At 40.1% G+C, this 13,905-nt stretch overlaps 1 protein-coding gene across 1 annotated transcript; it reads right to left on the bottom strand.

Moving 5' to 3' along the window:
- Positions 1–2,290: 2,290 nt before the first annotated feature.
- NHLRC3 (NHL repeat containing 3) lies at positions 2,291–13,265 on the bottom strand. Its single transcript, XM_047723244.1, has 7 exons — positions 12,973–13,265; positions 12,377–12,529; positions 11,925–12,072; positions 9,577–9,777; positions 7,054–7,145; positions 3,484–3,596; positions 2,291–2,756 (listed from the first exon to the last, which is right to left on the bottom strand). The coding sequence occupies exons 1-7, from the start codon at positions 13,054–13,056 to the stop codon at positions 2,504–2,506; spliced, it is 1,044 nt and encodes a 347-aa protein (XP_047579200.1). The 5' UTR covers positions 13,057–13,265; the 3' UTR covers positions 2,291–2,503.
- Positions 13,266–13,905: the final 640 nt, after the last annotated feature.

Raw genomic sequence — 13,905 nt, 5'->3', positions numbered from 1 at the left:
GCTGTTTCTGCTAAGACTTCGGAGGGACCTCTAACAAAATGCGCATCAGCCTACACTTTACATATGAATGAAGGAGGATATTCTCTCAGCGCCAGCCTGTGACTCAGGGTTGCTGAAACTCTTCAGCTGGGTAATAAGTTATAAACTGCTTTTATAACAATAAAATTCAACATTAAATAGAGAGCCAGAGAATATTGTCTTTTCTTCCAAAAATTTAATTTGTTATCTTTTAAATGACAAGAGAAGACATTTTCTCATTTAGTCAATTAATCCAAAGGAAAAAAGTGAAATACTATGATTACAGGAATACTGATAGACACTTCTAGCAAGACATATGGCAACAAAATTTTCAGCAAGTTTTATAAGACACCGGAATAAAACATGGTTAAATATAACATTTTTAAAAGGACAAGATCAGCTTACCTAATCTGCATTCCTAAGAGACATTTGGACTTCTTGTCCTCGCTTAAAGACAAAACAAAACAAACCCCTCAAATCACTTTCTTTTATAAAAATAAATTTACTATATTGGTTAAGCTGCATAAAGTTCAGGAGAATAAATTCTGAAAAAAACAAGAAACGCAAAATTAAGGCAGACTTGATAGTTGGTATCAGGTAAATGGCACATTTAGAAGGAACTTTGTTAACAATTTCGAAGCTATATTTCGGAGTATATATATAGTCTATATTTCAGAGTACTCAAAGTACTCTGAAGTACTCGAAGCTATATATTTCAGAGGGCACATTTGTCTCTGTTGTACATCTGATCCTAACAGCATTATTGGAGGAGGAATTTTTACTAAAGAGAAAAACTAAGATGACTCATTTAAGATCATACAGCTTGATCAGTGGCACAAACATACTTATCAAAGGCCTTGGAACATGGAAAAGTTTCCTGTTGGCTGATTTACCTTCCTAATTGCATCAAGATATGATCCAAGCATCTAAATAGTCTGAATTTCCTGCGGTCTGCAAAACAGACTGCAGCCATAATGAGTGATGGGAAAGGCAGCTCGGGATTTCTCACATGCTTTATGGCTTGCAGTGCAAGATCAGGATAAAAAGGGAGATGGATATAAGACACGAGGAGGAATGACCCAAAAGAATATCATATGGCTAGGTTCAACCAAAACCGAGAAAAAACGAGAAAAAAACTGAAAAGATGGTCTTCGCTGGGAAGCAAATATTAAAACCAAAGGGGCAGAAAGGTAAGAAATTATTCACCTTAATAGTGCGAAGTATTCAGTACACATCCCCATATAAATAATTCCAAAACTTCTTTGAGGTAGACAGATGTCAGGAATGAACTGAGTACATGTTTAACAAAAAAAGAAAGAAAAGAAGAAAAAGAAAGAGAAAGAAAATGAGAAATGGAAAGAGGCACTGAAGACAGGCCCTATTTTTTTTTTAAAGATTTTATTTATTTATTTGACAGAGAGAGATCACAAGCAGACAGAGAGGCAGGGAGAGAGAGAGAGAGAGGGAAGCAGGCTCCCTGCTGAGCAGAGAGCCCGATGCGGGACTCGATCCCAGGACCCTGAGATCATGACCTGAGCCAAAGGCAGCGGCTTAACCCACTGAGCCACCCAGGCGCCCGACAGGCCCTATTTTTAATGCTACCTTTAATTAAAAAAAAAAAAATTGCAGTCAATACTTGTAAAGATCCCTTTCAGTAAAGTGCTTAAACGCCTGCTGTTTTATTCCAACATTAAGAGGTTGAGATTAAGTATCTCACAGCTAAAGGACCCAAGCCAAGATGGGCTTTTAAAAGAAAGCCTACCAAAGCTCCCAGCAAGTCTGTAACTTTTACAGCTCCTCCACTTGGCCCACTTTGTTTTCCCCTCTTCAGTTTCTGAAGTTGGACTCAAATGGAGTTTCCTGGCAAAATCTCCAGGATTTCCTCAGTCAGAAGTAATGTTCCTACTCCCAAAAGTCCTGCTACACGTAAGCCTTGCTGTCACGATTAGAGCAGTTCACACACTTGTCTCCCCACTGGACTACAAGCTCCGGAAGAGGCACACAAAGCTAACCCTGTGGCTTCATCTCTGAATCTGTAGGAGCTAGCATCCTGTGGGTCCTCGTTAATCAAGAACCTATCTGACTCGATCTCTCAAAATGTACATTTTGTATAAGGTGAACAAATTGGAGGTCTGCAGTTGTTCACATGAAATTCAATGTATCCTACAAAACCCGTTTTTATTCCTTTCCCTCTTCCCCTCAGGGAAAATTAGTCTCCCAGGGCAAATACTCAGGTTACAACCTTAGTCCTTCTTTTCTACCTCATTTTTTCAGTGTTACATTTCCTTCGTTAAAACATCCTTATGCACTTACAAGTAAAACCAAGTCACAAGAAGAGCAACAAAACGTGTCTTCATGATATAAAAACAAATTTTTCTCATCGCCAGGTCACAGAAAAATAAAGAAACACATTCTTATGCTTGAACATTATTTGTAAGGATTTAACAATGAATTTGAGAATCTGAACTCTCCACGAAAGGAAACATTATGAACCGAATAAAGGAAAATTGCTATTCATAGGGACGTATTTTTGTACTTGCTTTGCTCCAATTTCTGCTACATAGATTGCTCCCGTCTTTCCACTGACATCTAAGAGATGCGGTAAAACCTGATCTGCTAGTTGGATTGTGCCGATCACAGAGCAGTTGCCAATGCTTCCCACTGGAGGCGCCGCTGCCAGTAAGAGCCTGCTAAGGTTCAGCTGGGCTACAACCGCGTACTTTCCATCAGGAGTAAATCTAAGGAAAAAGACATTTTACAGAATAAATGTATGCAAAATCAATTAAAATGTTGACTTTCTCAACGTTTTTATCCCCTGTGGCGCTAAAGAACACTAGACTCCTCTACTTGCTGAAAGATGCTTTCAAGGAGAACTTACAGATTTGTGATAGTAGACACAGCCAAAGAGCAGTTTCAATAAACAAAAACAATACGAGAGAACCACACAAAATGAAATCAACGGAGAGTCTGTGCTGGGCTGACGCTACAGACTCAAGATTTCTATTTTCATTCTACGTTTAAAAAATCATCACACGTATCTCAAGGGTGAAGGCTGTAGGAGGTCCAGCATATGTTATCTCTGAGACCTGGGTCCTACAGTGCATGGGGAGCTGAACCTCTTTCGCTCTGCTTGGGATTTAAAATACCATTACATGTTCTCTGCATACTTGGTTCTGCCCCCTTTTCACCTGTCGAAAATTAATAGTATTTTGACCTTTCAGCTAGCTCTTCAAAGAAATGAACATATACCAAATAAAACAAGTTTTTTCAAGATTTTTTATTTAAATTGTAGTTAGTTAACATATAGTGTAGTATTAGTTTCTGGGAGAGAATTTAGTGATCCATCACTTGCATATAACACCCAGTGCTCATCACAAGTGTCCTCCTTAATGCCCACCCCTCATTTAGCACATTCCCCACCCACCTAATAAAAGGAGCATTTTTAAAGGAAAAAAAAAATTTTACCTGACTGAAGAAGGTCCCTCTTCTGTGAAACAATTATCCCATGCTCCTAACCACTCCCCGGTGTCTTTATCAAATACTTGAATTCTTTTATTTCCTCGGTCAGCAACCCACACCTGAGAACCCAAAAAAAGTGTTTCTTGGAAAAGATCCATATCATAAATGAGTAAGAAAACAGAAGGGGAGAGGTATGGGAAGGATGTTTATTTCCATTCGTTTCACATACATCATCTCATTCAGTTCTCAGAGGACCCTAAAAGAGAAGGTACTGAAAGCCTTGTCTTTAGACAGGAAATTGTAGTTTGAAGTGAGTTTATAGTAAGTAGGAGAGCCACTTTCAGCCACCTGTCTTAACCCAAAGCCCACACTTAACGCTAGGTTTGCTCTACTAAACATCTGAATAACAAAAAACTGGAGTCTTCTCTTGTGATGCAGAGGATTAGCACAGTATTGAGAAGCAAGAGAATTCACTCATTCCTCCAACAGGAATTCTGTCCCGATTAGTTCTGCCATCCCATTCGTTAGAAGACAAAGACAAAGCAACCCAGCCTTGTTCCTCAGGAGCTGCGGAGGGGGGGGGTGGTGCGGGGCTGGGGATGGTGGTAGGTATTCATTCCTACTGCAGTATCACTGAATGTCTACCTGCTATCTACCAAGGAATGTCCAAAGTGCCAAACCACCCACCGAAAGAGGGTGCTTAGAAGATTTTAGTAGCATCCAAGAATGCCAGGAAGCTAACAGGTTTAATTTCGTTTTGCTGTAGGCTGGAACATGTTATTAAGCAAATTGTTGTTATGAGACAGGAAAGTAGATACACCCTAAATGACATTTCATGCACCATATTTGACGTATGCAACCTACGGCATACATACAGCAAAATGATTTTATGACATGAGGCTAGGATTGTAGAGGGGTAGGTAAGAATGGACTGGAAGTGTGGGCCAGCCCTGCTGACCTCCACGTCCTCCTCTGAGGATTTTTGGATTTCTAGGATTCATGGATTCAGGGACTATTTCTTCAGGGTAACCCTGACTATTTATCTGTCAATGCCTGTGAGTTTTAGTAGCCACTAAATTCATCTACAACAAGAAACAAATAAAGACTCAATGTATCACTTTAGAAAGGGTGTTGATCCCTAAGTAAGTTAATTTCTCAAGATCTTTCCCTGATTCATGATTCTTTAATAAGGATGGATTTCCTTAAAGATTTTGGGATTATGCCTTAGACAAATACCCAAAGAAGAAATATAGTTTCGACCCTAGGACTGAATATTTTAGATGGTTAGCATTATCTTTCCTACTGAACAGATTTTGATTATGAGAAATCTTGTTTAAAAAACAATAGCAGGAGCGCCTGGGTGGCTCACGTGGTTAAGCCCCCAACTTGAGATTTTGGCTCAGGTCATGATCCACAGGGCTGTGAGATCAAACCCTGTACTGGGCTCCGTACTCAGCAGGGAGTCTGCTTGAGATTTTCTTTCTCCCTCTCCCTCTGTCCCTACCCCAACTGGCACATGCACACACTTTTTGTCGCTCAAATAAATAAATAAATAAATCTTTAAAAAACAAAAGAAAACAAAAACCAGCAGCAAGTTCAGCTCTGGAGCTAATTAACATTTCATATAAGATTGGGGTGATGATTAAATGAGTTGATCATGTAAAATGCTCTGAATGGCATTTAAAACACAGTGTGCAGAAATGAACACCGTCATTATCCATCATTCAGTAATGCCAGAGTATCCCCATCAAATGTTCTCCAAGCTTTCTCAAAAGGGCACCATGGAGAATTCACCTGGGTCTAGGTCCTGTCTGCTCAGAAACTTGATCATATTCTTATTTTAAGAAGGAAGTATTTAACCAGGCACAGGAGGGTAATGTGTTTAAACCAAAATTCCAACTTTCTATCTCCCCATTCAGAGACAAAATTCACAGGTTCAGCTATCTTCCTATCTACAATGGGAAATACCTGAAGATTTTATGACCAAAACAATCTCACTTTGTCTACATGTAAGCCAATCACAATCAAAAGGTTGTGTGCGGGGCACCTGGATGGCTCAGTGGGTTAAAGCCTCTGCCTTCAGCTCAGGTCATGATCTCAGGGTCCTGGGATCGAGCCCTGCATCGGGCTCTCTGCTCAGCGGGAAGCCTGCTTCCTCCTCTCTCTGCCTGCTTCTCTGCCTACTTGTGATTTCTCTCTGTCAAATAAATAAATAAAATCTTTAAAAAAAAAAAAAGGTTGTGTGCTCGGGGCCCCTGGGTGGCTCAGTGGGTTAAAGCCTCTGCCTTTGGCTCAGGTCATGATCCCAGGGTCCTGGGATTGAGCCCCACATCGGGCTCTCTGCTCAGCGGGGAGTCTGCTTCCCCCTCTCTCTCTGCCTGCCTCTCTGCCTACTTGTGATCTCTGTTTGTCAAATAAATAAATAAAATCTTAAAAAAAAAAAAAGTTGTGTGTTCAACACAGAATCAGAAGTAGAAATGGATTAAATTTCTAAGGGTATGAAGCCAAGATGGTCTGATGCAACCATCCTACAATAAGACATTTAGTCACATAACAGTTACTCATAAGAAGACTACTATGTGCCAGGCACCAAGATATAAAGCAAAAGAGATCCATTATATGCCCTCCTACAGCCTACATTCTGTTAAGGGAGACAATGATTGATTATATTATAGTGTGATTATTACTGTAATGGGGAAGTATAGGCTACTATAGGAAAACAGAAGGAGAAACTAATATAAAACATTTTGGGTGGGGGTTTGGTCATAGGAAAGTAACCCCAAAGAAGTGGTATGTATGCTTAAAGGTGTATAAAAGTAAAGGAGGTAATAGTGGATAGGATGGGGAAAAAGAAATGGGTTGAAATGTGTCAGTTAAAGCTTTCTGTTCCCCGGAGTGGAGCTAGTCAAAGTTACCTGGGTAGCTCTCATTTTTAAGCCTCCAAGAGTAATCTCTCCCATCTCCCTTTTGAACAACATATTCTAGAATTACTTTAATTCTAAAATTAAAAATATATTCAAACACTCCTAGTTTTCCTTTTTTTGAAGATTTTATTTATTTATTTAACAGAGAGAGAGATCACAAGCAGGCAGAGAGGCAGACAGAGGGAGAGGGGAAAGTGGGTTCCCTGCTGAGTAGAGAGTCCGATGCGGGGCTCGATCCCAGGACCCTGAGACCATGACCTGAGCCAAAACCAGAGGCTTAACCCACTGAGCCACCCAGGTGCCCATCCTAGTAGTTTTCTTAGTAGGAAGGCAACTCTTTCCTTTTTCGGTAACTTATGTTCTACTCCATTATTTGTTCCTTCTACCTTAAAGTGACACAGGAAATCTATTTTGTTCATTTCTAAATAATTTGGGAACTCTCTTTATTATAGGACTAGACATTTTTAAGAGTATGTGGGTATACCCAGCCCCAGAAGAAATGCCCAGACCCACCCAGGTACAGATAACCACAAACATTCACAGTCAGATAACCAGACACACATGTGCACCAAGATCCATAAACAGAGAGGTGTACACACACACACACACTCTCAGACACACAGTTCCATACACAATGACAGTGTATTTTTACCCGACCAGATGAATCAAGAGTAACACTGTGAGGTATGTTGAACTTAGCAGGCCCCGTCCCACGTTCTCCATGTAGCCAAAGCATCATAAAATCTGACAATGGCAAATACAGTTGGTCAGAGCAACATATACAATACCTTGTACATTTGCGTGTTATAGCTTATGTCTTAAGTTGCAAATAATTATTCAATTATACCCCCAACTGATTATGCTTTTTTGGCTTTCTGTGTATAGAGGAGTTTGCCTAATTCTTAGGCTTTACGCCCCCTGCCAAAATTCCGTTTCAAGCAATTAATCGACTTCTTTACTATCTCCACTTGAGTGTTTCATCACTCAAAACCACTGTGTGTGATTCACGTCAGTGTCTCCCCAACTATTCTGTTACTTGGTATTATAATTCCTGTGAGCTTAAAAATCCACATTACATTTTTATAGTCTGTCTCCCTTATTACCCCTGTTGTAGGTTGAATTGTATGTCTACCCCAAAAGATATATCCGACTCACAGGTACTCCTGTCCCTGTGAATGTGACTTTATTGGTCACTGACTTTTACAGATGTATTAAATTATGTATTTATTATTAAATTATAAATCTTGTGATGAGACAGATCCTAAATTTAGATGGCCCCTAAGTCCAATGTCTAGTGTTCTTGTTAAGAGAAGGGAGAGGGAGTTCTGAGACACAGAGACACACAGAAGGCTGCCATCTGAAGATGGGGCAGAGACTAGATATGCTGCCACGAGCCAAGGAATGTCTAGAACCATGGGAAGCTGGAAGAGGAAAAGAGGGATTCTCCCCTAGTGCCATTAGAGGGAGTAGGGCCAGCCCTATAGAAATCAGACTTCTGGGGGTGCCTGGTGGCTCAGTGGGTTAAGCCTCTGCCTTCAGCTCAGGTCATGATCTCAGGGTCCTGGGATTGAGCCCCACAATGGGCTCTCTGCTCAGAGGGGAGCTTGCTTTCTCCCACCCCTCTCTGCCTGCTGCTCTGCCTGCTTGTGATCTCTCTGTGTCAAATAAATAAATAAAATCTTAAAAAAAAAAAAAAAAAGATTTCAGACTTCTGAATTCCAAAAATATGAGAGAATAAATTTTTATTTAAGCTATCCAGTTTGTGGCAATTTTTTATAGCAGCCACAAGAAACCAATATACCTGTATTCAATCTGTCTCCTGAGTTTAGTTGTTTCTTTAATCATTTTTCTGATTCTTGCTTTATCTGCACTTCACCTTCCTTTAACTATCACCAACCAAACTTAGTTACTGGGTAATAAGTTGACTACATAATCTCCATGTATGAATATATGCTCTGTCCAAATGACAAAGCTTACTGCAAATATATCCTGATACAGTACTAAGTCTTATAAAAACTCTGCTTCTATAACACCACTTTCCTAAAAAAAACCTCAAGACATTTTAAAAGCAAAATTATGGCTTTAAAATTCTTAGGTAAACCTCCAAGAACATTCCAAATCTTATTACTCTTCCAAAATTACATCCTAATCTCCCCTCCTAGAAGACTTGTTAATTACCTGTAGGCCTTGTGTGATAGAGCCTTGTAAATGTTCCTCCCCCACCTCTTCTCTTCCCACCAAAACCAGTTTAGTTCAAGAGCCACTTGCTTTATGAACACTTGCCCTACTTCTCCAGTCAATAGTATTTCCTCCTTCTCCTAATCTTATTTTAACAATCAATACCATAGATTAGCATTTAGCGGTTTCAACTGAAATAGACCTGCACCTAGAATACTACTGAGGACACAGAGCAATAAATACAATGAAACTTTAGCTGATCAATCAAACTGAAGGGTATCTCAGCTCTGGGATGCCGGGTTCCTAAACTTCTCTTTCTTTTTTTAAGATTTTATTTATTTATTTGAAACAGAGAGAGAAAGATCACAAGTATGCAGGCATAGAGAGAGAGGAGAAAGCAGGCTCCCTGCTGAGCAGAGAGCCCGATGCGGGCCTCGATCCCAGGACCCTGAGATCATGACCTGAGCTGAAGGCAGAGGCTTAGCCCACTGAGCCACCCAGGCGCCCTAAACTTCTCTTTCTTAACTGGATAGAATAAACACTTACTTCTTCAGCCCACTATAAATTCCCAAACTGCCTCCAGTTTAATTCAAAGGAGAAAAATAAGCAAGCTTATTATCAGAATCATTTATTATTGGCCATCCCACACATCCCACTCAAGCCCATTACACACAGCTTCATATACAATATAATACACAATAGTTGTAGGGGAATCTGGGTGGCTCAGTCAGTTAAACGTCCAGCTACATTTTGGCTCAGGTCATGATCTCAAGGGTCATGAGATGGAGCCCTGTGTCAGGCTCCTTGCTGGGCATAGAGCCTACTGAAGATTCTCTCTCTCCCTCTCCCCCTGCCCTCCCCAATTCCCCGATTATACTCTCTCTCTCTTAAAAAAATACACACACACATACATTACAATATTATACCAAGTACTGAACAAATTAAACACATCCAACTTATTAAATAACATTCTTATGATACCATGGAAGCCATGTACCTTGGGACAATTTGATCAATCTGTTATTCAATCCTCCATCTCCATCCACAATGTAAATATCTCCTGTGGCGTCTACATATAATTCTGCAGGATTATCAAACTGCAGGGGATTCAAACTGGTGCCTCTTTTGCCTGGGGTACCCAAGACTTGAACAAGATCACCAAAGGAATTGTATTTTTTAATAGTATGACCGTAAGATCCTTTAAAGAAAAACATGCACATGTCACAAATATAACCACTGTCCAAATATTCATGTTTTTCAAGTAAGCACAGAGCAAGAATTTAGTGAATTAGACAGTAATAAAAAGTTAATAGGCTCAGATAATTAAATGCTGTATTTCACAAGCAATAAAGCTTCTTCATTAGTTACAACCAAATCTGTCATGATTAAAATTCAGGTACTCCAAAATAAGTACATTCTAAATTCAAATAAAACCAAAAAATCTGACTCCTTATGCAGAAAGCTCATGATGTTAAATTATTCTTTTGTATTCTTTTACAAATTTTCTTTTGTAATCATAACTATAACAGTATGACCTTGAATAAAATTCCTTGTAAAAAGAAACCAAGAAGGAACTAGAAAAGGAACTTATGTTTGGAAATCATTATTTCAGTCAATCATGTGCAGATCTTAAATTTTAGTAGGTCAACAAAAAAGTTCCCTACAACACAAATTTCTTAAAACTATACTTTCTCATAGAAACAAGTTCAAAACTCGATCCATTAACTTTTTTTCCTAAGAGATGAAATCTTTCCAAATCACTAATATATTTTCTCACTTATATCAAGACTTGAGTTAAAATTATCTCACAAACAAAAATATAAAGTACAATATTAATAATTAAGAAAAAACCATAATGTGGTTAACAGAAATCAACCTGAAGGCATACCAAGACCAAACTAACAAATAGGCATGCAAAAGATACACTGGATACACTGAACTCACTGGAAATAAAGTGAATCAACCCGCAGTACAGCTCCATCTTAAAAAAGATTTATTGTTATACCTGATTTGAATGCTTGAGATAATTTGTAGCAATAAGAGAACAAAATATTATTAACAAAAGCAACCTTCAAAGTTTCTAAAGAGTTGGCAAAAGACACAGAAGACCAGTATATAACACTGTTCTGTTTTGTTTTTAAGGCTCATTTACAGCCGTATTTTTAGTAAAGGGAATGTATTTCTTCAAAAACTGGGAAGGAATACATATTCAGATCTGTGCATGAGAAACCCTTTAATGGAAAGAATGAAGAAGTCATGTGTGTTCTATTTCTGGGAATCAAAGAAGTAATTTACAAAAAAACGATCCCATGAATGGAATAAATTAAAAAGTAAAGGCCTTTAACAGTGAGTCCTGGGGAAAAAAGAAGTCAAAATAGTCACATCTCATTATAGCATTACAAGGAACTCGGAGGTAATCTCAATTTTTTAACTGGAATTTTATCACCCAAAATACATCTTGAAAGTAATGAATCGGGTGAGGCTCAGAAATCTCTTGGGTTCTGAGAAGAACTGGTAATGGCACTTCTAACAAAAACTGAGAGTTCATTAACTCCAAAATGTTATCTGAATTAGCCAGAAATGAAGAAACAGAATGTCCTTCAAGCCCTGAATGTAAGTGGGCCAAAGAATACTAGAAAGACTGTCTTTATGATCCCATTCATTCCTGAGATCCTGTGATAATAATGCCAGGTTATCTCTGGTACTGTCTTAAGCCACAAGAATATGGAAACAGCTATCTCTGAAAATATCCAGAGCTATAAACCCAGCTGTCCCTACTTTGATTTGCAACACATTCTTTTAAAAGTATTCGGTGGAAGAAGATTGCAGACATGATGCAGGAGGTAGGATTTAAGAAACATTAACATCAGCAGTTTCTGCAAATCTTGCATTTTGGGCAACAAAGTAGTTCTGGTTTCTTAGCAGAATTTCTTTTGAAAGAAAGAGGGTGAAGGAAAATAAGACAAGGACTCCATTCGTTAACATTCAGAGATTGCTGTTTGGGGCTTCAGAGAAGAGATTTAGAATTTTAACATGGGAAGAGCAACTGATGCTTTAACAAATTATAAAAATGATCCCTGAAAGTATGGTGTCACAACTGATGCTTTAAAGAGGAAAAGTCCCTTGACAAGTAAAAGTAAAAACCGTAATAATTATAGCCCCCCTGTTAAGTATCTTGACTCTACAGAAGTATAACATAGAGGTTTTTAGAAACAAGTGATTTGATAAATCATTAAAGAGATTACAATTAGATGTAGCAACTCTTGATTTTAAAGCATACAAGCAAGAACATGGGCAAAAATATGATTTCTAGCAAGAGAATTTAATAGATATTACTACACATACCACTTCCTACATCCGTGATCCAGACAGACTGTTCATGTAGTGTACTGGCTGCAAATATACCATGAGGTGTGTCAACTGTGTAATTCCAGGATCGTAGGAAATATCCATCCTCTGTGAACACTAATACCTTTGGGATGTTATCCCCTCTCTGAAGGCATATAAAAATAACTGCTTAGATAGGATCAGTTTTTAGAAAGTAATCTTTATTTTGGTAGAGAGAAACAAAAATTGAAGGTTAATCGAGAAATTTAATGCTTAAAAAAAGAGCTTCAAAACCTAATATTAATATCTACTACATTCAAAACCTAAGTATTTACTTAAAACCAACTCAAAAAAACAAACTTCACAATTAACATAATATAAAAACATATGGTTACTTAGTACAGCAAAACAAGAAAAAACTGCTTCGTTTGTGTTCATATTTTTTTCTTCTGAATTCCAATTTTACTAACCTGGGCTATGTAAACCAATCCGCTGAGGGAGTCAATTGCAACACAAAATGTTGTTCCAGTAAAATACTCTGAATGCTTAGGCCAATCCACATCCAGCCGGTAAGGAATTTCCTTGGTTCTCCAGGAAATTTGAAAAGCAAATTTCCTTAAAACCTTTAAAAAAAAAATTCAGAACATTAAGATTCAGTTTACCCCCTACGTTAAGAAAAGAAAGAAGAAAAAAAAAGTCTTATTTTTAAGCATGCCTTGACAGCTGGCACAGAGGTGTTGAGACTGCTGGACAGAAATGATTCGGAAGAAATGGGTTTATAAGTCTAAAGACCAAAGCGATCACAATACAAATCCGCAAATTACTGGAAGATGTACTGGGATCTAGGGAAAGAAAGAAAACGGGAAAATGGCGAGATCGCATACACAAACTTTTTAAGACTAAGAGACAAAACAAGACATCGGCAGTTCCGCCTCCGGGGCAGCTTTTGGAAAAGACAAGCTAGTGCGGGAGCCAGGGCCCGCCACCTCCATCCCACGACAGCGGCGTCGCCTCTCAATAGTGCTATCCACATACCCGATAGATATTTCTTCGCTGCTCAACTCACCGGGGAGCCACAAAAACGCGAATGCAAAACCAGAAATCCAAGAAAGAAGCCCGCGCCGGCCAGGCAGACCCAGAATCTCGCCATGACGAAACCGTAGGGTCTGCAGGCGGCTGGGGGCTACCAGACTGCCTCAGATCCACACGGTTCTTCGCTGTACACGGCGTCCGCCCACCTCCAAGCCGAAGGAACTATCTCCAACTACGCCTCCCTGAATGTGCGGGGCTTGAGAACCAGACCCGGGTGAAAGAAAGTCAGAACTCGGGTAGCGGTTTCCTGGATCGTTCCCCGGTCTACGCCCCCAGGTCACGTGGCTCGCGCAGACCCACTAACCACCCCTTTTCTCCCCTTGGGGCGGTCCAAGCGGTGGACTTCTCCGTTCCGCCAAAAATAAGGGCATCCGTAGATATGCCTTAGCCACTCGGAGTTCGTTTTTTAAAATTTCAGATTGAGGAAACAAAGTCAAGCATAATCAAACCCAAGACATAGAGATGTGATGCTGAAAAAGTGACTTTTAGGCTCTGAGAAAGATTTCAGCTGCATCAGATACAGAGCCATCTAGGCATTCGCCATGAACACCTACGTTCCCACACCAGGACCCCCTCCGTTGGCTTTCGGGAAAGAGAGGCCTAAGCTGTCGGCGCAGAGTTGAGTTTACTGGGGCGCGACGGGTTTCGTTAAAGGTCCTCAGGAGCCAGTGGGAGCTGTAGGGGTAACCAGGCAAGGCTCTAGACGCTTTGGGCGCCGCGGTACTCAGGAGTCCCCCTGCCGGAGAGCGTGCCCCCCTTCGCCCAGCTCCTGGTGCTCTCTGGCCGCCGGCCCGCTCCCGGAAGCCGTGGCAGCTGGTAACAAAGAGCCCGCCAGGCCGCCGCTGCCCGGGCTGCGGGACTCAGGAGCCGGCGCAGCTGCTGGGGTTGAGCGCAAGTCGGGCCATGA

Source organism: Lutra lutra, chromosome 3, assembly GCF_902655055.1.
Source record: "Lutra lutra chromosome 3, mLutLut1.2, whole genome shotgun sequence".
Lineage (NCBI taxonomy): Eukaryota > Metazoa > Chordata > Mammalia > Carnivora > Mustelidae > Lutra > Lutra lutra.
Note: the sequence above shows the minus strand (reverse complement) of the source record. Positions and strands in the feature narration are given on the sequence as shown.

Coding starts and splice junctions, on each gene's coding strand:
- NHLRC3 (XM_047723244.1), bottom strand. CDS start 13,056: ATGGCGAGATTCTGGGTCTGCCTGGCCGGCGCGGGCTTCTTTCTTGGA. Junction 7,146..9,576: donor ATTGATCAAATTGTCCCAAG/GTACATGGCTTC, acceptor TGCCATTGTCAG/ATTTTATGATGCTTTGGCTA. Junction 2,757..3,483: donor GAGGGACCTTCTTCAGTCAG/GTAAAATTTTTT, acceptor CTTTTTCCTTAG/ATTTACTCCTGATGGAAAGT.